At 44.6% G+C, this 23253-nt stretch overlaps 1 protein-coding gene across 3 annotated transcripts; it reads left to right on the forward strand.

The window, feature by feature from the left end:
• The first annotated feature begins 11505 nt into the window (after positions 1–11505).
• LOC103712075 (serine/threonine-protein phosphatase PP2A-2 catalytic subunit) lies at positions 11506–21650 on the forward strand. Of its 3 annotated transcripts, none has more exons than XM_008798467.6 (12): positions 11506–11866; positions 15687–15743; positions 16992–17075; positions 17258–17329; positions 17413–17484; positions 17661–17701; positions 18899–18965; positions 20036–20227; positions 20302–20391; positions 20590–20697; positions 21167–21274; positions 21352–21650. In XM_008798467.6, exons 1-11 carry the CDS (start codon positions 11774–11776, stop codon positions 21230–21232), a joined length of 942 nt encoding a protein of 313 aa, XP_008796689.1. In that variant the 5' UTR covers positions 11506–11773; the 3' UTR covers positions 21233–21274; positions 21352–21650. The 3 variants fall into 3 exon arrangements, with proteins under 3 accessions (XP_008796689.1, XP_088559998.1, XP_008796691.1); XM_088703872.2 differs by having other exon boundaries at positions 11513–12025; XM_008798469.6 differs by having other exon boundaries at positions 11544–12025; positions 21167–21650.
• Positions 21651–23253: the final 1603 nt, after the last annotated feature.

Here is a 23253-nt window from a genome sequence, read left to right on the forward strand (position 1 = left end):
AGAATCATAGAGATTTGCAATTTGGATCTTAAAAAACTCACATTACCAAGCGCCTACTTGATCATCACCAAAAAATATAAACAATAAAAAAATAAGTAAAATATATGTGAGCATGAGATATTGATTTATTGCACCTCAAAATACTTCCATCTCCTCCCCTTTCTAGGCCTTCCTCACCCTCTTCTCCAAACGATATTAGAGAAAGAGCGACAAAGTTCCAAATTCTTTATTATTGATCTTGATATTGGACTTTCTTATCCAAAATTCATCATATCTTACAAAAAGATTGATCGAAGCATACACTTGTACCTCGAGTATCAAGGAGTAGTCATTCTGGGGCTACAAGGGCATAATCCATGGTACTGCAGGATGAGGGAGATCGTGGTTATATCACTTCATGTAGGACCAATGTATATTGGAGTGTTGGAGGTCGAAAAGGCATAATTTGCAACCCTACCTTGTAGTGGTCATGCATTGTCCAAAAAATTTTATAGCTCCCGGAATTATGAACACCACATAAGAAAAGCAACATGAGAGGGATGGTTCCCATCTTGGTCTAAAACAACGTAAATGTTGGATATTTTTTAACCTTCTTTCTATATACTATAGTAGATAGAGAAAATCTAGTCTTATTTCATATTTCCATTGTTATTCTCTTTTAAAGAAATGTACCACGTGACATAAGAATGGTAGACAAATCAAAAGATTTATTAAACCATTCCTATCATATTGATGAAGGTGAAAGTTGGAGGGATGATTAAAATAGTGGCCACACTTATGCTTGTATGTACAAATTTTGTCTTTATAGCTAAGCATGAATTTATCGGAGAAAGTAGGTTGGGTTTTCTCCCAGAAAAGGGTCATAAAAGTTGTTCTTTCAAAATTTTTAAAAAATATACAGACTTTCCATGGAGGAAAATCTTGTTTGCAGAGAATCTATCAATTTGCATGCATTATTTTAATTAATCCAAATGATCATATCAGTGATTGGGTATTTCACAGCATTGGAAAAGGTCCATGTCCCTTGTGACAAATCCAATATATGATAATAAGAAGCTATAGGAATGGAGATTTATGAGAAAACAAAAGTGTCATGACTAGTATAATAACAATCAAATAAGAAACAAATTTGTTACTTGAAATTTACTTTAACTCAAATATTGTTCTTTTTTTTTTGCCCTATGTTTGTTGTATTTTATAAATAAAAAATTATCTTTGTTCCTAATATGGTGATTTTAAAATTAACTATTTTATTTTTTTGAATGAACACATTTTTTGGATTTTCTTTAAAGATCTTTGAGAAACACATTTCTTGATTTAGACTCAAAAGGCACATATTTTGAATTGGAAATTAAGTTCATTAGAGACAAAATTTTATTAAACATATACAATAAGTTAAAAGGATGCATCCATCGAGCGAAGGGCCAAATCCTAAAGTGAGAAAATAAAAATGGATTACCATATTTGCGAGATTTGAGAAGTGCGAGCGAATTAAGATTATATAGATTTTAGGCTTATCTTCCAATTTAACGTGCAAAGAGCGGCCTCACGCATTATTTTTCCTAAATTTATTTTGAAGTCTTTCGGCATTTTATTTTTAATCTGGGCTAGTGGTGCACAAATTGTGCTCTAATATGGGCTATAAACGTTCGATGCTAACGTATGTTTCCATACGCTTCGTGATTATAGGTCATAATCTTTAAAATCTTCCATAAATTTTATCGAAGATGCTCCCGAGAGCAAATAGGCATCAACACATGCCTAGTTCCAGCAGCTGCGCACAAAAAATAACATTGTAATTGTTGGGAAAAAAAACCCCAAGTCATACCGCCACGGAGGCGCTCGGCCAAAGAGCGCTGACCGGAAAGGCGCTCGGCCAAAGAGCGTCGACCAGAAAGATGTTCGGCCAAAGAGTGCCGACCGGAAAGGCGCTCGGCCAAAGGGTGCCGACCAGAGAGCACCAACCAGAGCGGTGCTCGGCTAAAAAGAGCCGACCAGAGGACGCCGACCAGAAAAGCGCTCGATTAGAGGGCGCTGACCAGAGAGGAAAGAGCGCGAAATAAAGGCGCTCGGCTAGAAGGCGCTCGACCAAAGGGCGCCGACCAGAAGCATTAGAAGCGACCCCGCCACAGGGCGCCCCATTGGGCGACCAGCTCGGCTCGGCACCCCTGCCGAGCCGATTGCCTTGACCAGATGTTCAACCCCTGCCTAACCCCCTGAGGGACTTGACAACTCCACTACAACCTGCCGCTATCTCCAAGACGTCAAGGCATAAGATCTCCGCAGGTATTTGGCACGACCTGCCATTAATGCATGAGACCCCCTCAAGTCTCCGATGCAGAGAGTCATTTAATGAACACGGCTCAAGACGATCTCCGGATCACTGAACCATCAAAGCGTATGGCTCTCCCTGACCGCCGGTTCACTCGGTAATAAATGCACTTACCATCCATGGACCCCGGGCCTACCACGGCCGGCGGTTCAACCACTCCAACAGGTCCGATCGACCGTGACAACTCCCTGGTTCCGATCTGATTCGGCCTCATATTCCACTACGCCATTAATGGGCCAAATCGTGCCCAATTATTACAAAAGAGGACAAACTCCCTGTCACCTCCCGGGCAACATAAAATCCCCCTATAAAAGGGAGCCTAGGAGGAAAGAAGGGGAGGACCGGAACACAAGAAAACAGCACAGACACAATTGAGCACAATATCCTCTTCATCTTCTTCACTCTCTGGCTTGCTCTCTCCACATATTTGCCCTCTCTGACTTAAGCATCGGAGGGCCGGCGCCGGGGAGCCCGGCCACCGGCTTTTTTGCAGGACGGGACAGGACAGGACGCACTCTCCTCTCCGCTCTCTCACACCCCTCAGGAGGGCACAGGAGGACACAGTCGGCTGGCGCACCGCCGTCCGCCCTCCCTGCGGCGGAGCTCCTCCTTCCCTGGCTTCGCGGCGGCCCCCGAGTCCAATTTCCAGCAACAGTTGGCGCTAGAGGAAGGGCCCGAGTTCGCTGCCATGAAGCTAAGAAGCAAAGGGGCTTCCAACGCCTCTCGACGTCCTCCACCCAACCCTGAGCATTCCGTCCGAAACTCACCACCTCCGGCTGAGTCAGTTCATCAAGTTCGGCCGGAGCAGTTTGATGCCCTGGTGCAACAGGTGCAGGCCCTGGCTACCGCTGTCCAAAGCCTGCAGCCCAGGGGCATCCCAACGGCACCGCCTCCCCCGGCTCCAGTTCAACCGGAGCCCCCTACAAGCGGATTTCCCCTTCGAGGTCAGGACTCCCAAGTCCGGGCCTCCCTCTGGAGAGAGCACCCAGCCAGGGGCCACGGAGGCTGGCCACAGCCTTCAGAAGCTGAGCCCCTCGCCCGGATCACCGAGCAGAAGATGCGGGATTTCGTCTGGAAGTCCATAATCTGCAGATTCGGGCTTCCCCGCATCCTCATCTCTAACAACGGTCGCCAGTTTGACAACATTCAGAGAATTCTGCTCCGAGCTTGGCATTGACCACCGCTTCACCTCGGTCGCGCACCCTCAGACGAACGGAGAAACCGAGGTAACAAACCGTACTATTTTGCAGGGTCTCAAAGCCAGGCTCGACAAATCCAAAGGACAATGGGTCGAAGACCTATACAATATCCTGTGGGCTTACCGGACCACGTTCCGCATCCCCACCGGCGAGACTCCCTTCAACCTGACATACGGGACGGAGGCTGTCATCCCACTGGAGATTGGGATTCCTTCTCCAAGAGTCGAGCATCACGACGCCAGCTCCAACTCTTTGCAGCTCAGAAGTAACCTTGACTTAGTCGAGGAAACAAGGGAGGCCGCCCGAGTTCGTATGGCGAGGTATCAGCAAAGGACAGCTCAGTACTACAACGCCAGGGTCAAAGTCAAATCTTTCAGACCAGGGGACCTTGTCCTCAGAAAAGCTGAAGCCTCCCGACCAACTGAGCAAGGGAAGCTGGCCCCGAACTGGGAAGGACCATACCGAGTCACGCGCATCCGCCGACCCGGAACTTATAAATGGGAGTCTCTAGATGGGACTCCCATTCCGCGGAGCTGGAGTTCTGAAAATCTCCGCGTGTACCATCAATAAAACCCCAAGGGGTCCCCCATTGTTCAACTATGAATTTCATTCTGTGAATTTTATTTTATGATGGTCTGCGTACTTATTTTGAGCTCACCAACACTCCTGATTATCTTATGGTGTCAGGTTTATTTCTCCTCCCCTGACCACGGTTGGGATGCCCCGATGCCTCGGGATGATGGAGTACCTGCGTGGGCTCCCTGAAGATGTTCGTGAGTTCGTGGTGCGTTCTCCATCGACCAACGAGCTCGGCTCGTTCTCCTACCCTGACCACGGTCAGGATGCCCTGCCACAATGGGATGCCCCGATCCGTCGGGATGGCCCGAGACGTCGGGGTGCGGTCTTAAGTGACCAGACGAGCTCGGCTCGTTCTCCATCGACTTCCACCGACGAGCTCGGCTCGTGCTCCATTGACTATGAGTTGCGGTCCTCTCTGACCAGACGAGCTCGGCTCGTTCTCCTACCCTGACCACGGTCAGGATGCCCCGAGACGTCGGGATGCCCCGAACTTCGGGATGCCCTGAGACGTCAGGATGCCCCAATATATTGGGATGCCCTGCCACAACGGGATGCCCCGATCCGTCGGGATGGCCCGAGACGTCGGGGTGCGGTCTTAAGTGACCAGACGAGCTCGGCTCGTTCTCCATCGACTTCCACCGACGAGCTCGGCTCGTTCTCCATCGACTTCCACCGACGAGCTCGGCTCGTGCTCCATCAGCCAACGAGCTCGGCTCGTTCTCCTACCCTGGCCACGGTCAGGATGCCCCGAGACGTCGGGATGCCCCGGCTATAGGGAAGCTCGAGACGTCGAGATATGAGTTGCGGTCCTCTCTGACCAGACGAGCTCGGCTCGTTCTCCATCAACTTCCACCGACGAGCTCGGCTCGTGCTCCATCAGCCAACGAGCTCGGCTCGTTCTCCTACCCTGGCCACGGTCAGGATGCCCCGAGACGTCGGGATGCCCCGGCTATAGGGAAGCTCGAGACGTCGAGATATGAGTTGCGGTCCTCTCTGACCAGACGAGCTCGGCTCGTTCTCCATCGACTTCCACCGACGAGCTCGGCTCGTGCTCCATCAGCCAACGAGCTTGGCTCGTTTTCCTACCCTGGCCACGGTCAGGATGCCCCGAGACGTCGGGATGCCCCGGCTATAGGGAAGCTCGAGACGTCGAGATATGAGTTGCGGTCCTCTCTGACCAGACGAGCTCGGCTCGTTCTCCATCGACTTCCACCGACGAGCTCGGCTCGTGCTCCATCAGCCAACGAGCTCGGCTCGTTCTCCTACCCTGGCCACGGTCAGGATGCCCCGAGACGTCGGGATGCCCCGGCTATAGGGAAGCTCGAGACGTCGAGATATGAGTTGCGGTCCTCTCTGACCAGACGAGCTCGGCTCGTTCTCCATCGACTTCCACCGACGAGCTCGGCTCGTGCTCCATCGGCCAACGAGCTCGGCTCGTTCTCCTATCCCGACCTCGGCCGGGATGCCTCGAGACGTCGAGATGCCCCGATGCGTTGGGATGCGGTCTTCACTGACCAAGACGAGCTCGGCTCGTTCTCCACCGGCTTCAACCAACGAGCTCAGCTCGTTCTCCATCACCGGATTTCTCTGCCGACGTCCTTAAAGAGCGGACCCCGAGCAGAGGAAGCGTCTTCAGTTGCCTCGACGCAAGGACGCACACGGTACAAGGTACCCATTTACTTAATGTTTCTACATTAATGTCTCTATATTGTCTATTCTATTCTTGGATTTCTCTGCCGACGTCCCCAAAAAACGGAGTCCGAGGAGAGAAGCGTCTTCAGTCGCCTCGGCGCCAGGACGCACACGGTACAAGGTACCCATTTACTTAATGTTTCTACATTAATGTCTCTATATTGTCTATTCTATTCTTGGATTTCTCTGCCGACGTCCCCAAAAAATGGAGTCCGAGCAGAGAAGCGTCTTCAGTCGCCTCGGCGCCAGGACGCACACGGTACAAGGTACCCATTTACTTAATGTTTCTACATTAATGTCTCTATATTGTCTATTCTATTCTTGGATTTCTCCGCCGACGTCCCCAAAGAACGGAGTCCGAGCGGAGAAGCGTCTTCAGTCGCCTCGGCGCAAGGACGCACACGGTACAAGGTACCCATTTATTTAATGTTTTTACATTATCTATCCCGCTTTTGGATTTCTCTCTGCCGACGTCCTCAAAGAACAGACACCGAGCAGAGGAGCATTTTCAATCGCCTCGGTGAAGGGATGCTCACGACACCAGCACAATCATACTAAGCCCGGTGAATCCCCGTCACGAGCTGACGAGTATTCAACCCATTCATTGGAAAAGAATCCGACCCGCCCCGGCAATGTGGGGCTCGGACCCAAAGTTTACTAACTTTGCTAAAAAGTTAAGTCCCAGTGACCGCTTTAGGGCTTGGTCGAAATCTGGGCTAGGCTCGGAAAGACTCTCCGAGCCCAAATCCCTTGAGCACAAGTGTCGCTATACCACTGGTCGAAGGACCGAGCAATGGAGCTCGGCTAACCAAACCTAAAACCAAACCCTGTGGCGGGTAAAGCTGAGGCCCTAGAGCCCATGTCCTCGGAACCTAAAATGGATCCGAGCAGAGAAACTTGGACTACAACAGACGAGTTTCCAAAAAAGTATATTCATTTCAAAAAGCCCATAGGCTGAGTACAAAAATTCGGGTTCGGCCCTTACAAGTATGGGGGGCCATCCCGACTTTACAAAATAACAAAAATTACATCAAGGCTCGAGTTCGACCACTTCGGCTTCGGCAGTATCGGGAGCGGTAGGCTCAGCAGTCGGGGCCTCAGTAGCCTCGGCAGCAATGGGAGTAGCCTCAGGGGCGGCTTCGGGGGCGGCTTCGGTCGCCTCGGCCGGGCCTCCCTGGTCGGCCCCCGGAGTTTCTGCCTCCGCCTCCGGCCTCTCGACCCCTGCTCCCGGTTGGAGCAGGTTTACATCGAAATCCGGGAGAAGCCGCCGCAGTTGGTTGCGGAAGTCCCGGAAGCCCTGAATTAGCCCGTTCACGCCCTCCTCTGCTAGGAGGTCGTGAAACTCCTCCGACTCGCGGAAGAGCCTCACCGCGTTCTGGGCTTGCTCCTGAGCCTCGAGCTCCCGAGCCTCGTGGTATGCGGCCTTCCGCTCGAGGGTTTTTATTTTCCGCTCGAGCTCTAAGTGTCGGAGGCGGGCGTTCCCCACCTCCTGCTCGCGGGAGGCCACCAGCTCGGCTGCAGCCAAACGAGCCTCGACGGCGCGCACTTCGGACCTTGTTAGTGTGTGTGCGCCCTTCTCTTCATCGAGCTCGGCGGTCAGAGCTCGAATTCCTTCCTCGGATGCTCTAATTCTCTCTTGGAGCACCTGACGTTCGGCCTCGGAGGCCTGGTACCTCGCCTCGGCGGCCAGGTACCTCGACTGGGCCTCCTCGTAACCGCGCTGGCACCTCCGGGCCCGCTCCCGGTAGTCTTGGACTATGTGCATCAGCATTTCCGTCTCGTGCAAGTGCTGTAAAAGAGACGAAAAGAAAAACATAAGGCGCTGCGAGTAAAAATTTTTTACAAATTACACAGATGAAAAATTCTACTTACCCGGACGGCGTTGCAGGGTGGCGTCCATGAAGGCATTGTAGCTCATGGACTGTATCGTGGCCCGGTCGGCCGGGAGCAGCGCGACCTGAAATACTTCGCGCGCCACTCGAGGGTTTTCGAGGGCTGAATCGCCCTCGAATACCGACCAGGTGAGCGCAAGAGGCACTCGCTCCCCCGAGCCTGATGGGCCCGGAAGGCCAGCATCGGCTGGCCTCGACGGAGCCGACCCCGAGGCTCCCTGACTGCTCCCCGGCTCGGAGCTAGGGGGCTGGGGTCGGACAAGCGGCCGATCTGACTGCCGCACGACTAAGGCGGGGCGCGCAAGCGCGGGACCCGCAGGACTCCTTCCCTGGTCGGCAACTGGAGCGTCCTGCCGACCAGGAACTTGTGCCAGGGGCACCGGGCATGGGAGCACTGCTGAAGCTCCCCGGGAGCCCGAGCCCCTGGAATCCGTGCCCTCCCTCTGACCAGCACCGGGGTGCGCGGGGCGAGAAGGCCCCGCCTCGGAGTGCGCAGGGCGAGAAGGACCCGCCTCGGCCACTGCTGATGCCGGGGTCGCTAAGGTCGCCGAGACCTTCTGCTTCTTCCTCGGCTCGGTGGGCTCGCCCGAGAGCTCGGCTGCCCTCTTCTGGAAACGGGCGTAGAGGACTTCGCTTTTAGTCACCATCTTTGCGATATCTGCAAAGGCGAACAGGATTAGAACATTAGAACAGTAAGAAAATAAATACACCTTGTAATTACTCTTACCGTGGGGACGCGCCAAGCTCAAGCCCACGTTCACCAAAGCGTCCTCACATATGAGGCCGTTCAGTAAGATGCCGTCCCCGAGGCTGCGGATGGCGTCGAGGATCCCCTGCTCACGTGGAGAAAGTCTGGGGGGTTTGTTGATGGACTTGAGCTGAGCCGGTCCCCACCTGGGGTCAAACCCCCAGGACTGTGCAGAACCAAGGAAGAATTTCTCCTTCCAGCCATGAATGGATGAGGGGGCACCATGAAAAAGTGGCCGACCCGCCCGAAGGGCGATATACAGCCACTCACCGTCTCCCGGATTCGACTTAAAAATAAAAAGCCGCCGGAAAACGTTGACAGAGGTCGGAATCCCGTGCAGTAAGCATAGTGACAGGAAACCGATCACTGTCCTCCAGGCATTCGGAGCGAGTTGCGCCGGGACCAGCCGGCATACCATCAGCAACTCATTCACGAAGCCGTGAAGAGAAAATCGGAGATCGGCCCAGAGTGACTCTAGGTACACTCCAATCCGGCCTACCGGAGGATCGGTTACCCGATCCCCACGCCTGGCGGGTTCCAAGCGGAACCCGTGAAGAGGGAAAAACCACTCTTCGGTCATTTCGACCTCCAGGACGCTCATGGTAGACTCGACCTCACTGGGGAGAGAACCCATTCTAAGGGAAGAAAGGGATTAAGAAAGAAAAAAGAACGACCTGGGGAAGACGCCGGAGAATAGAACTTCGGACCGTGAAAGGCTGAAGGAAGAAAAGCTGGAAGAAGGCGATAAGAATGGGACAGAAGGTCAGGGGAGAGTTTATATAAACCTCCCAACGGCCCTGATCGGCGAAAAGAAAAGCCGCATCCCGTTGAGATGACCACACGTGTCGGTCCAAAAGACAGAACGACGCATTTAATTAGGGCTAGCGCTTCGGACGCCGAAGCGCCCCATCGGATCGTGTGGCCCCATCATGAGCCCACGACGCGAGGACGCTTCGCAAAAAGTGTCCCAATAATGAGACTTTTCGGGAAGGGAGAGACGCCGCCTATTAAAGGCACCTCGAAGCGCTCGATAATTCAAAATGCGCAATAAATTAGGATTTTTGGAATCCGTAATGACCCAACTAAAGCTACTTCCCGCGCTCCAGCTGGTAGCCAACTGGAACTCGGAAGTCGGGGGGTAGTGTTGGGGGAAAAAACCCCAAGTCATACCGCCACAGAGGCGCTCGGCCAAAGAGCGCCGACCGGAAAGGCTCTCGGCCAAAGAGCGCCGACCAGGAAGATGCTCGGCCAAAGAGCGCCGACCAGGAAGATGCTCGGCCAAAGAGTGCCGACCGGAAAGGCGCTCGGCCAAAGGGTGCCGACCAGAGAGCACCAACCAGAGCGGTGCTCGGCTAGAAAGAGCCGACCAGAGGACGCCGACCAGAAAAGCGCTCGATTAGAGGGCGCTGACCAGAGAGGAAAGAGCGCGAAATAAAGGCGTTCGGCTAGAAGGCGCTCGACCAAAGGGCGCCGACCAGAAGCATTAGAAGCGACCCCGCCACAGGGCGCCCCATTGGGCGACCAGCTCGGCTCGGCACCCCTGCCGAGCCGATTGCCTTGACCAGATGTTCAACCCCTGCCTAACCCCCTGAGGGACTTGACAACTCCACTACAACCTGCCGCTATCTCCAAGACGTCAAGGCATAAGATCTCCGCAGGTATTTGGCACGACCTGCCATTAATGCATGAGACCCCCTCAAGTCTCCGATGCAGAGAGTCATTTAATGAACACGGCTCAAGACGATCTCCGGATCACTGAACCATCAAAGCGTATGGCTCTCCCTGACCGCCGGTTCACTCGGTAATAAATGCACTTACCATCCATGGACCCCGGGCCTACCACGGCCGGCGGTTCAACCACTCCAACAGGTCCGATCGACCGTGACAACTCCCTGGTTCCGGTCTGATTCGGCCTCATATTCCACCACGTCATTAATGGGCCAAATCGTGCCCAATTATTACAAAAGAGGACAAACTCCCTGTCACCTCCCGGGCAACATAAAATCCCCCTATAAAAGGGAGCCTGGGAGGAAAGAAGGGGAGGACCGGAACACAAGAAAACAGCACAGACACAATTGAGCACAATATCCTCTTCATCTTCTTCACTCTCTGGCTTGCTTTCTCCACATATTTGCCCCCTCTGACTTAAGCATCGGAGGGCCGGCGCCGGGGAGCCCGGCCACTGGCTTTTTTGCAGGACGGGACAGGACAGGACGCACTCTCCTCTCCGCTCTCTCACACCCCTCAGGAGGGCACAGGAGGACACAGCCGGCCGGCGCACCGCCGTCCGCCCTCCCTGCGGCGGAGCTCCTCCTTCCCTGGCTTCGCGGCGGCCCCCGAGTCCAATTTCCGGCAACAGTAATATATTTACTCAAGGTGCATGTGATATGTTCTTTAAAAAGATGCTCCTTGTTGTATAGCCCCAAATCTCCTAAAAATCAAACTTAAAAAGGAGGTTAACACGACCCCCGTCAGAAAATTATGAGCAATGGTGGTAATCCAAGCAAACCAAAGCTCTTCATTTGCCATGGAAAAGATTCACACTCGAGACCATGTTATCGCCGAGCTTATACATTCAACGAATGAACTGAAAAATAAAACAGAGTTCAACAGCAGTATTTGTAAAGATCAGAGGCTTTTGGTAATGCGGCCGACCAAAATGTGATGCTGCACATGCGTTTGTTGGTTGATACTTCACTGATCCGATCTAGCTTCATTCGACGTCCACTCCTTCCCCATGCCACATCCGCCCACTTTGTACCGGAAGCAACCCAAATGTCTAGAATCCAAGGGAATCCATACGCACTTTCCAACTTCCAAAAATCAACGTAGATATAAAAAAACACCGATGTACCAAATACGGACGTGTGTCGTTCCCTCTCAAACGGCTTTTTGCTAATGAGCGAGGCGGGTCCCAGTGTCCCCCAGAAATTTACCAGAGTCCTCCCAACTGACCAGTTGACACGTCATCTGGTACATGGTATATGCTGTTCGACAAGAGAGCCGATCCCGGGTCCGGCTTTCTAATTTTCTTTTTGATTAATATTTTCTGTTCTCGCGCACGAGTGACACAAATATAGTGGCCACGTTAAGGGGAGGTCGGGGGTTTCTTTTTTTTTTTTTTTTTTTAGTTCCTCTGTGGCTCCAGAACTGAGCGATCCTCTCCTCTTCTCTGCCTCGCTCCCCCCTTCGCCATTTCTCGCCTTCGAAGCCCACAGAGAGAGAGAGAGAGAGAGAGAGAAGGTGGGGGGGATTGAGATCTGGAGGCGGCGGAATCTAGGGTTAGGGTTTCGTTCTGGCGGCGTCGGCGTCGCGCGAGCTGGAGGCGAAGATGAGCGCGAATCCGGCAACGGCGAGCTCGCATGGCAACCTCGACGAGCAGATTGCGCAGCTCATGCAGTGCAAGCCCCTATCAGAACAAGAGGTTCTCCCTTTGTCCGTTTCTCCATTCCTAATCTCGAAAGGATTTCACTGAGGTGCTTGCTTTCCTTTTTGTCTCATTGATTCTTTTCGTTGGTGCTCGAATCGGGGCGGGGTTTCGACGGATCTGGGCTGGTGCGAGTGTTTTCCGGCTGAAAACGAGGTTTGTTTTGAGCGATCTGGGAACAGATCACGTTTCGAGTTTTTTTTTTTAATTTTTTTTAAAGGGAGACTGGACCTTCAGAGGAGATTGGGGCCTTTTTTGCTTGGAATTTATGGGTGGATGTGCTGGATCTGTTAAACCATTTTGCCTTTTATTGCAAGAGTTGGATGGTAGAGTGAGATTGGATCTGACGTGGAGGAAAAAAGTGTTTTCCACTCAGCGGGATCTTCTTTAGTCGGAGGATTTAAGATAAATCCGAGATTTTCTTGCCGTGAGGTGTTATCGTTTTTTGTTAGCATAAATGTTTCCCATCCTTTTGCATACTTTATGTTTGTATTAACATAAATGGCTCGCATCCTTTTTGATAGTTTATGAGGTTCTTGCGGCACATCTGGAGTTAAATCAGTGATCCTCAAAACGAAGGAGGATTCTTATGTTTTTAACCACTTACAGTAGTTCTTTGTTTGAAACTAATTATTGCTTAAAAAGTACATCGAGAGATGACAAACAGGCTCTTCTCTTGGTGAAGATAGAGTTTCTGCTCTATTTTGTTTAGTTTTATTTTTTTTTATTTTCTTGTTTTAATGCTCCTGGAAACAACATAAAGTTGAATATATATGTATGCATGAATGCATGTGGGCATGCTTGTACACGTGTGCTCATGCATATGTGTACAATTGCGACATGAGTCCGTTAGATTAACCTGGTTTTACAATTAGGTAGTGCACTAGCTTGAAAGATGCTTGGTGCAGTAGGATGAACCATATGCTATTTTTATGCTAAATTAGCACATAAGCATCATATGAATTTATATTTATTTGAAGCACATACTTGCTCCATTTTCTGTTTCATTATATTGATTGATGCCATTATCCATGTCTAGTCCAATGGTGTTTGTTGATAGTTTATCATAATAAACGCATTCTATTGTGCTCTAATGCATTAATTATAACTGCTTGGTGGTGAACTAAGTAATTTTGTTGAATACGTATAGGTGCTTTGTACTACCTACTTATCTGCATAAATAGAAGGTCGCTTCAAATATTTAAGTATTGCCTCTATAAGTAATACATATATTTGTTTTCCACAATTTACTGCCTGTTGCATAAAATATTAAAGAATATGGATTTATTTTAAAAAGATAGAACTGAAGATAATATGTGCCGTATTAGTGACAATGTGGTACATTGGTATTTCCATATTTAAAGAGTTGGCATATGTAGACTACACGTTTATAGTGGAAAACATGATTACCTACTAAGTAATTTTGTTGAATACGTATTGGTGCTTTGTACTACCTACTTATATGCATAAATAGAAGGTCGCTTCAAATATTTAATTTTTGCCTGTATAAGTAATACATATATTTGTTTTCCACAGTTTACTGCCTGTTGCATAAAATATTAAAGAATATGGATTTATTTTAAAAAGATAGAACTGAAGATAATATGTGCTGTATTAGTGACAATGTGGTACATTGGTATTTCCATATTTAAAGAGTTGACATATGTGGACTATACATTTATAGTGGAAAACATGATTAGCTCACCGCATTCTTTCCATCCCTTGATTCCATTTTAATTAAGTTGCAGATACAACAAAATAGCGCATTGTCCCATCTAAGGGGGCCTTATGTGGGCACTAAGTAGGCTGTGAAAATTAATATGAATACCTGATCTATTGCTTTTACCTTGTATAATCTTGAAACTCTCAAGCATCATGGTCCGAGAGGGTAAATGTAACGAGAAGTGGGGGAGTTTGTAAATGGCTGATGTTAAATTTCAATCAGCATTTTTTTTAGTACATTAAGTAATTTAGTTATGGACAATTTTAGGAGCTCTAGACCTCCCTCCAAATGCCAACAAGACCTTATGTTCAGCATTCATATGTTATATCTATCTGAAAGGGTCCCTGAATATATCAGATTACCTTAGATAGCTCCCATAGCCATTTTTTTTCACCTACATGATGGTCCTTCCTTACTTGGACTTGAGGATTTTGAGCTCCATAATCATATTTTGGTGAGTCTTAATGTTCAGGATGCTTAAAACTTACACCCATACAGGATCCCAGCCCTTAGTCAACTGACTTTATGCCACTTAATCAATAACCCCTCAACCTTCTCTATCCTCTTAAGGTCTACATTGTTATTACCATGGTTATTAACATCTGTAGGGCTTTAGAAACTTAGAAACCCTTTGAAACATGAAACCGAGTCCAACTTTTTGAGTACCTTTAATTAAGATCTTGACCAACACCCATTCACTCAAAAAATTTAAGCTCTAAAATTTGTCCTTCACACCAACACGCATTATACCACAAAAAGGTGGTCTCCATCTGGCTTTTTTAGTGGCCTAAATAACTACCTGAAGCAGAGACTGATTAGACTACCAACACCATTAAAACCCTCCCTGTATGACTTACCCATTCAAATCTTTTCTATGCAAGGGGCCACACTTTTCATGCAAGTCCACCATACCTTGTCAAATTTCAACACAAGCAAACCAGTTATTAGTTGGATAATTTTTCCTCCACTATAGCACAATTCTTAACAATCTATAACGAGCCATACGTGGGGGAATCCTTCTTGTTATTCTTTTCCTGTACATCCTTGTTCCTAAGCCCACTTGATTACCCTTTTGCCTTAAGCTCTGGGATGCATGTCCTGGTAGCCTTTGTTTCCACTCATTTACCAGTTATATGACATCTCACCACTGTGAACACAAAAGACCAAACCCTCTCCAAAATATATCTTATGTCGACAAATTTCACTTGTTATTATTCCTTGTGCCATTTTTTTTCATTCTATGGGTAACAAGTGCATAGTTATTTGCACTATGCAATCTATCCCAAGCCCCAAAACATGCTTTTTGGTGTATGATATTACTCTTACAACCCTCATAGCTGCACTTGTTGTTGTTACCTCATCATGAAATGATCTCTTGCTTTTTCATCACCACTCTTCATCACAATGACTCTAGAATTCTAATTTCATCTGTACACCTGTCCCAATGTATGACTATATCCTCCCTATCATTTTGTGTTTATTGACACCAACACTTGTTTGGATGCTTGACCATTGCGCTCATGTGATATCTGTGATACAGGTGGAATTGGCTTGGTGAAGATGGCAGAGGAAGAGAACCTAATTCCATCAATTCAGCAATCTTGTGATTTGTTGACATCTTATCACCTATCAAATAATGGTGATCTTGTAAGAAATAATGGGAGTTTAGAATCAATTAACTGCCTCCCTAAACTCTCTCTGATCAACTGCCTTCTTAATGCCTCCCTTTTCTTCCACTCAGGCCTTCTCACTTGTGTGGGAGATAGCCTCCAAAATAATGGGGGTGGGCAACTAAACGGAACCTGAAAGAATATGAAATACACCCTTTGGTTCTTCTATGTAGTAAGAAAGTCTGTTGTTTCTACTACATCTCTCTTTTTCAGATTCCCTCCCAAAATTTTAAGTATATGTGAATTAGTGAAAAAAATATCAGGTGACTTTTCATCATTGCTTTTTACTTAATTATGCATTATATATCTGCTATATACCCAATTCGTTAACAGCAGTTGCTATTTTTAAATCAGAAGTCAACTTTGTCACTTAAAATGTAGGCTTAGCTTAGCTTTCAAATTTTCTAAAATCTCTATCATGCAGGTTAGGGTGTTATGTGAGAAGGCAAAAGAAATTTTGATGGAAGAGAGCAATGTTCAGGTAAGGCCTACTTATTTTTTATTATTGTTTGATCAGTATCTTCTTTTGAGGCTTTCTTATTTGTTCATGTCTCAAAGCAAGGATCGAGGCCAGATGCACTTTTGTGTAGATCATGTTTACTGTCAATACTCTTCACCTTTTTAATTATTTTTTGCTTTTAATATAGGGTATATAAACTAGGTGAGACAGTATGGAAGAGAATCATATTGTTGGATTTGAAGAGGAAGTTTGGATAAGGTTGAAAATACAAAATTTCCCTTTCTATCCACTTGTTGCACTTTCATGATGGGGGCAAATGTTTTGTCAGCTTATACACTTAATTTGTGATGTAATATCTGATGAAAGTGATGGTTCAGAAAATTTCTGTTAAAAAGTTTATGTTGATCGACTAACTCTTAAATTTGTTTAGATTGATATGGCAACTTTGACTTTCTTGATCAATCTTCTTTAGATTAAGCTGTATTTTTGGCTACAACATGGTTTTTATGCAGATGTACCTTAGATTTTACACCATAATGTTCAGGCTTTTCTTGCCCATTCTGTTGTGAGCCCACTCTGTAAGTCATGTATGTCTGTTTTAATATTGAAACAGAGGAATAACATTACTCGCCTCTGTTTGTTGGGATGGAGTATGCTTCCATTGTTATGCAATCTCTTTGTTTTGTTTTTTTGCAATCTTTTGATTCAATCGCTTACCTCGAGTGCTATAAGCAAAAGCATCTGATTTGGTGTCAATGCATCCATGACGAGGCATTGCCATTGGAAGTTCTGGAAATGGCTGTTATATCTGCAATTATTGTGTATTTTTAAATGACGTTGAGACCTTGAATTGTACTAGACCTGTATTTCTTAAAGTCAATGAAATTAGAGGCTCATATTTGATGATTATGAGTTGATTATGATTGGGATGAGCTTTTGTGGAATGTTACTAGTCAAATAATAACCTTTTGAAAATATTTTGATCTTGTGTACCAAAAAAAAATATTTTGATCTTAATTATGATTCAATCTTCTGATTATATGCTGGAAGTGCCGTTTTTGTCTTTTCTTAATGTTTGTTGAATTTTTAAGGTAAACAGTGTTGTACGCATAGATTCTTGGACTTCGAATTCATATGATCAGTTTTTCTTCTTAAGTCGTACAGTTGTTGATTCACACTTAATTGTTGGAATTTCCAATCTCACTGCAAACGTAAAGAAAATTATTTCTGTTTTTTTGGAACTAAACTATCATACTTTGGGTATTGCAGCCTGTGAAAAGCCCTGTTACAATATGTGGTGACATTCATGGGCAATTTCATGATCTTGCAGAACTATTTCGAATTGGAGGGAAGGTAATCTCTCTCTCTCTCTCTCTCTCTACCATGTTTCAACTGCATTAACTTTAACCATTTTTTTCTTCTAAATTAAGCACTCTTTGACATGTTATAATTGCTTGAAAATCCAGAAGTCGAAATTCTCCTTATATTATCAATGTTGCTGACGATACCCCTTTTTTTTTTCCAATTACTTATAGTGTCCAGATACAAATTACTTATTTATGGGAGATTATGTAGACCGTGGGTACTATTCTGTTGAAACTGTTACGGTAAATTGCATGCCATTTTAGATTGTTATTTTGTTTTTTCACTTCATAGAATTTGGTAGACCACTGATTGTTTTGATTGACAGCTATTGGTGGCCCTGAAGGTGCGCTATCCGCAACGAATTACCATCCTTAGAGGAAACCATGAGAGTCGTCAGGTATGTAGTTTGAGTTTTTTTATTGATGTCACTTTAACCAAAACTGAATTAATGAGCTAAAATTTAAATGTAATTCATAGCTCTTCATTTAGGTGTTAAGTAATCTATAATGAATATTGCCTTTTGATTTTTAAATTTTGCAGAGTTTTGAACTGAAATAATTTTTTGAATTGCAGATTACTCAAGTTTATGGATTTTATGATGAATGCTTACGAAAGTGAGTTCCTTCTTTGCATTTTTTTTAATTTATTTTTCAGCTATCTGTCTAATACATCATCCATTGCTTGCTGGTCTTGAGATTGATAAAGAATATGTTCTTTAGCCATTTGCATTAACTCTTCCTTTTCTGATCCACTGCTTAAAGTATGTGCGTAAGAAAGGTGAACATGATATTGTTAAGATTCAGTGTGACACAAAACTGCAGCTTGCTTTCTATCGCAAGTATACCTATCTCAGACTTAAGGCTAAATTACATCAACTTGAAAAGTGATGTGTACCCAATCTAGATTTTTTTAAAAAAATTAATTTTAGAATTTATTTTGCAATATGCATGTATAGCGTGTGCACTTCTACTGTTTCTGTAGGTTGTTTATTTAAATATTTCTTACCTGTTAATGCCTGCTGCTTGAATGCAATTCTAGAGCACTCCTTATTTGACTGCATAGCCTATGCATAAAGGGTGCTCTATTTTATTTGTACACGATCACTTTTCCAGGCCCTATTCCAGATAATGTGCCTGCCCATAAAGTTTGACTTGAGTGGTTTTCTGTGGAATTGATTTGTATAAGTTGGTGTGAGTACCTCGTGACTCGTGTATGCAAATATGCACATATATTCTTCCCTATGATTTAAGTATCCTTTTCTATTAACCTTTTTTAAACCTTGACCAACTTTAATTGCTGTATGCTAGGACATTATTTAAACAAATAAGCATAGCTTGTAACAAATCTACATTATTCAGCAGGATGGCATGGTCTGTTTTTTTTTAACACAATAACAGCACATTTTAAGTGTTCTACATATATTGCCGGTATTACATGAAGATCATATGCTGGTAGCACTGCTTTAAGTTTACATAGATACCTCATTGTGTACCACAGGCAATATAACTGTTATATGCAATTAGTGTTCTAGAACACAATCGGTTGCCTGCATTTGGTATATAGATGGGCTTTGGGCTTAAATCCTACCTATATTCTCTCTCTCTTTCTCTCTCTCTTTCGCATGCACGTGGGTGAGTACATGTGCTCTTTAAAGCTTCTAAAGAGCATGCTTTGCATTTTTGCACTTTCTTTCAAAAATCTAAATTAAGCTTATATAAATTTTTTCTAATGAGAACATTCTTTGCAATCTAAACTTGCATTTCAGTAGTTCCAAGTCAAGTTTACTGATTTTTGTTTTCATTAACTGGCAGATATGGTAATGCAAATGTATGGAAGATCTTCACAGACCTTTTCGATTATTTCCCACTGACAGCATTGGTCCGTACTCAGCACTTCCTGAAATTTCTTTTGCATTATATGTATTTTTTCTTCCCTTTTCACTTTCTATTTCTTTCAGTTAGGCCCACTAATAGTTTTTTAATGCTGTTCTGGTATGGTTTGGACGATCCAATTTGCTTGTAGAATATATGTAATTTTACCCCTACCATTTGTATGGAATTTTATCAGCTGTTCTACATCAGTTGGGCCTAATGCTAATAGCAGGATATGCCCAAATTACATCTCATCTGCAATTTTAATAGGTGATTGGAACATTTTTCTCTTGCCATATGTCCACTTATGAGTTTTCTGATTGTATTGGGCTGTCCTAAGGAGATTCTGTCTACATTAATGGACAGCAACTCTTTTTATATCATATTTAATGTATTTCATATCACTGATGCCTAAATGTTATAATGGAAGACTTATTTCTAAAAGCTTTCCCGTTACTTCACTAAACTAAGATTATTATTATTTGCTTTTGGAAATGTTTTCAGAAAGTTGTCTTTTCTTGAAATTAGATCATCTCAACATATTGAACTATTCCAGAAAATTATATGAAGATGGTATTTGACTGTGCAAAATATGTCTGCTTGTTGAAATTAAACCAGATTTGGTGTAGTTGAAGGATGGTTGTATTGAAAGACCACGACGAGTTTTTTTTTAGAACATTCAAAGTTCTTTTTTTTTTTTTTTGTAAAAACTTCGGTAACATGCTGGTAGAAGATTCATTTATGCTTCATCTTTTATAGTTTCTAAAATATCCAATTATTGACAGATGGAGTTGTTTTCTATGATATTATACTAATCTCAAGCTGTCGCATAGTTCTGTTTTCCTGATGTAATGACTACTCTATGGGAGGTTCTATGCACTTTGCACTATAGATAATTATTTTATGTGCAATTTGATGTTATTCTATGAGTACTATGATATTTGACTTTTTTCAACTTGACTGGTGAGTGTTTGGTCCTTGTCATGCTTGTGATTTGGTTCCTTCTTGCTTCCAATGCATTAATAGTATATATAATTTGCACTATTCCAAACTTTTTGGCTGCTGTGCATTCTGCAGGTTGAATCAGAAATATTTTGCCTTCATGGTGGGTTATCTCCATCTATTGAGACCCTTGATAACATACGCAACTTCGACCGTGTTCAAGAAGTTCCTCATGAGGGAGCTATGTGTGATCTTCTATGGTCTGACCCGGACGATAGATGTGGGTGGGGTATTTCTCCCCGTGGTGCTGGATACACCTTTGGCCAAGTATGGTAACTGCTGCTTTTTTCTGTGTTCTTATTGTGGTCATTTTCTTTACCATGCCAATTTGGTAATTTCAGGATATATCTGAACAATTTAACCATACCAACAACCTCAAGCTGATAGCTAGAGCTCATCAATTGGTCATGGAGGGATATAACTGGGGACATGTAATTATCCACTCCTCATTATTTATATTTTTCTGCCTTCTGCATTTATCATTATTTATATTTTTTTTCTTCTGCGCTAGTGATTTAGAAGTTCATATTTTTCTATCTTCTGCACTAATCATTGTTCTTATTTTTGTTTCTTCTACACTAATGTTTTAGAAGTTCATCTTGTTTTGATTATTTTGGTTTAAAAAACAGGAACAAAAAGTGGTAACCATATTCAGTGCACCTAATTATTGCTACCGCTGTGGGAATATGGCTTCCATCTTGGAAGTTGATGACTGCAAGGGGCATACATTTATCCAGGTAGATCTCTCTCCCTCTCTCTGTCTCGTGCGCACATGCACCCTCTATCCATTCAGACTAATGGGTCTATGCTTAGCTTTCTGTGTCTCGTCTGCTCAGTCATATGCATCTAAATTCTGCCATCCTGAATTCTTCAATGATCTTGATATCTCGTTCTTGTTTTGCTTTCTGGTAACGACCAAAACTCATTGGATTTTCAGACATTTTCTGTTGTAGATGGTGAAAATGTTGATGAGAGTTCTTTGCTAAACATAATGAATGAAGTCTATGGATTGCCATTGTTTCTTATAAGAACTAGAAATATTATTGCTGTTTGTAGCCCAAGGCCAATGCTTTTTTTCAAGTTCCTGTTTGTGTTAGGGCTTGCACCAGGTGCCCTGTGGACTGGACTTGTGTTATGGGTCTATAGCTATTGCCTGCATTATTTGTGATGGAATTCTTGTTAATTTGGTTCGTCTCATGCTTGCAGTTTGAGCCAGCCCCCAGAAGAGGAGAACCCGATGTAACTCGTAGAACACCTGATTACTTCCTATGAAGCAATTATTGAAGGAGGCGATTTTCAGATTTCTGGAAACAGGTCTATGCTTGCTAAATGAGGTTGTGAAGCAGATATTTCCTTGAGATTCTATGATCAGATTGACATTTTTATTTCAGGCTGCTGTGCTTGGTGGTTTGTGGGGAAAAGGAATGCATAATTGGTGGGAGGGTTCTATTTGTTTCTTTAGTTACAGACCAGTAATTGGTTTCCATTGTGGTCAGAGGCAGCAGGGCTCATATTGCAGAGTCTGCAGCAGCATGTATCATTTTTAAGAGAACTACGCCCCCTTTTGTTGTGTGTGTTTTCTTTTTCTTTTTTCTTCTTTCATGTCCTTTTTTTGATCTTGTAGAGGGGAAGAATTTTGAATTTAGGGGGTGCCTTGCTCAAGTATTAGATTTAACTGCTTTATCTGCAATGATTCTCTTTTTCTGCTTGCATCCGGTCAGAGGCGAACATTCTACTTTCAAAAGGTATAAGAAATTTCTGTGAGCATGCCTTCCATGGTTTAATTCATATGGTTTGAGGGTTCATGTTGAGTATTGAATTGTCTTGCGCTTGGAATGTAGATGGTTGCATAGCCAGTGAGTTCTATTTAAAAATACTGCATCTGCATGGTTGAAAAGAACCGCCAGTCTCCAAGGTGTGGTTGGCATGTTTGGTTCTGAAAATTTGCCTTATTTTTTGTAGTGGCATTACTGTCAATATGATGATTAAAAAAAAATCAGATGTAATTTATAGGTCTTGCATTTCCCTCAAAAGTTGCACATCTTGCATGATACATCGTAATATTGCTCAAGATATGATGAAGCTATAAACTTCAAAACTACTTGAGGCTTTTGGTATGCTTGTAGAAATTTTGAGTCTCTAAATTTTCCGTTATCGTCTTTCTGCGTGATATTTTTTTCAATTAATTTTGTCGCAAGGGGATGGGGTTTGTATTTTCCGGTCTCCATTCAATTGAGTTTGGTGAAAAATTTAAAGCAGTTCAGAGTTTGTATTTCCTTTTTTGTTTTTTGAACTCTGCCAGTTGATCCAATTGTCGCCCAGGGCACAGACCAAGCTGTGTCATTACTTGTTTGTAGGCAAGAAAGTGAAGAGATTGCAATGAGACTTGAGGGATAGCGTGATTTTTTTTTGTTGCGACTTATTTGCGTATGGCATATCACTGAAAGAGGAAAGTTTAGAATTACGGTCGAAGATCAGGCTCATCATTTTCGGGTATTATATTATCATTTTATTTTTTAAACACTGCACATTAGTTTTCTTTTCTTTTTTCTTTTTTTTGGAGTTTGGAGGACAGATTCTTCTGGTGCTAACAGCCCTTCTGTGTTGAGGAACACTATTGCAATAGGAACCGCCCATTCTGGATGCAGGAAATATTTAGGATGGCATGTACCGAGGATGGTACAATGGAGTTTAAATGATATGTTGTCACGTCATCAATGATAAAAAATACGTGCGTTCAACGACGACTACTTCATGCGACAACCGGTAAGTTTGAGTTTTCAGTGAGCCCTTTGCTCGCTCTGTTCAACTTTGTCGACCTGAACTTTGCTCTTTATGACCTTATTAACAAGGTAATTTATGTGCCCGTTGTTCTCTTTCGTTTCTTTAAACATGCCGTTGTACTGAAGTGATAAAGCTAGCCAAGCTACGGGCTGGTTGCTAAGGAACATGATCAGCCCTCGGTTGCACTAAAGCAATAATAACCGGTTTGCATGGTCTTCCACTGGATGTTGCAGTTATCCAGCTATTCCCATAGAATTGTGGTGGTCCGTGAACGCCTGGTCGGGGTCTCCATGGCTTTGATGCATGAGATATCACCCGGGAAGGTAGAAATCGAGCAGCGACAGGTAAGATAATTAGGAAAAAGAATCTCCAGTAGGAACGAGGTTATACACTTCTATTTGGATGCTCTGAAGCAGTAGTTATCTTGGTGCAACGTCCAAATTACCATTCTAATTCCTATGCGCAACTCTTGTCTATATGCATGATATTCCATAGACAGCATACTTTTG

Source organism: Phoenix dactylifera, chromosome 9, assembly GCF_051530095.1.
Source record: "Phoenix dactylifera cultivar Ajwa chromosome 9, Ajwa_hap1_PhDact_Kaust_v1.1, whole genome shotgun sequence".
NCBI classification, from domain to species: Eukaryota; Viridiplantae; Streptophyta; class Magnoliopsida; order Arecales; family Arecaceae; genus Phoenix; species Phoenix dactylifera.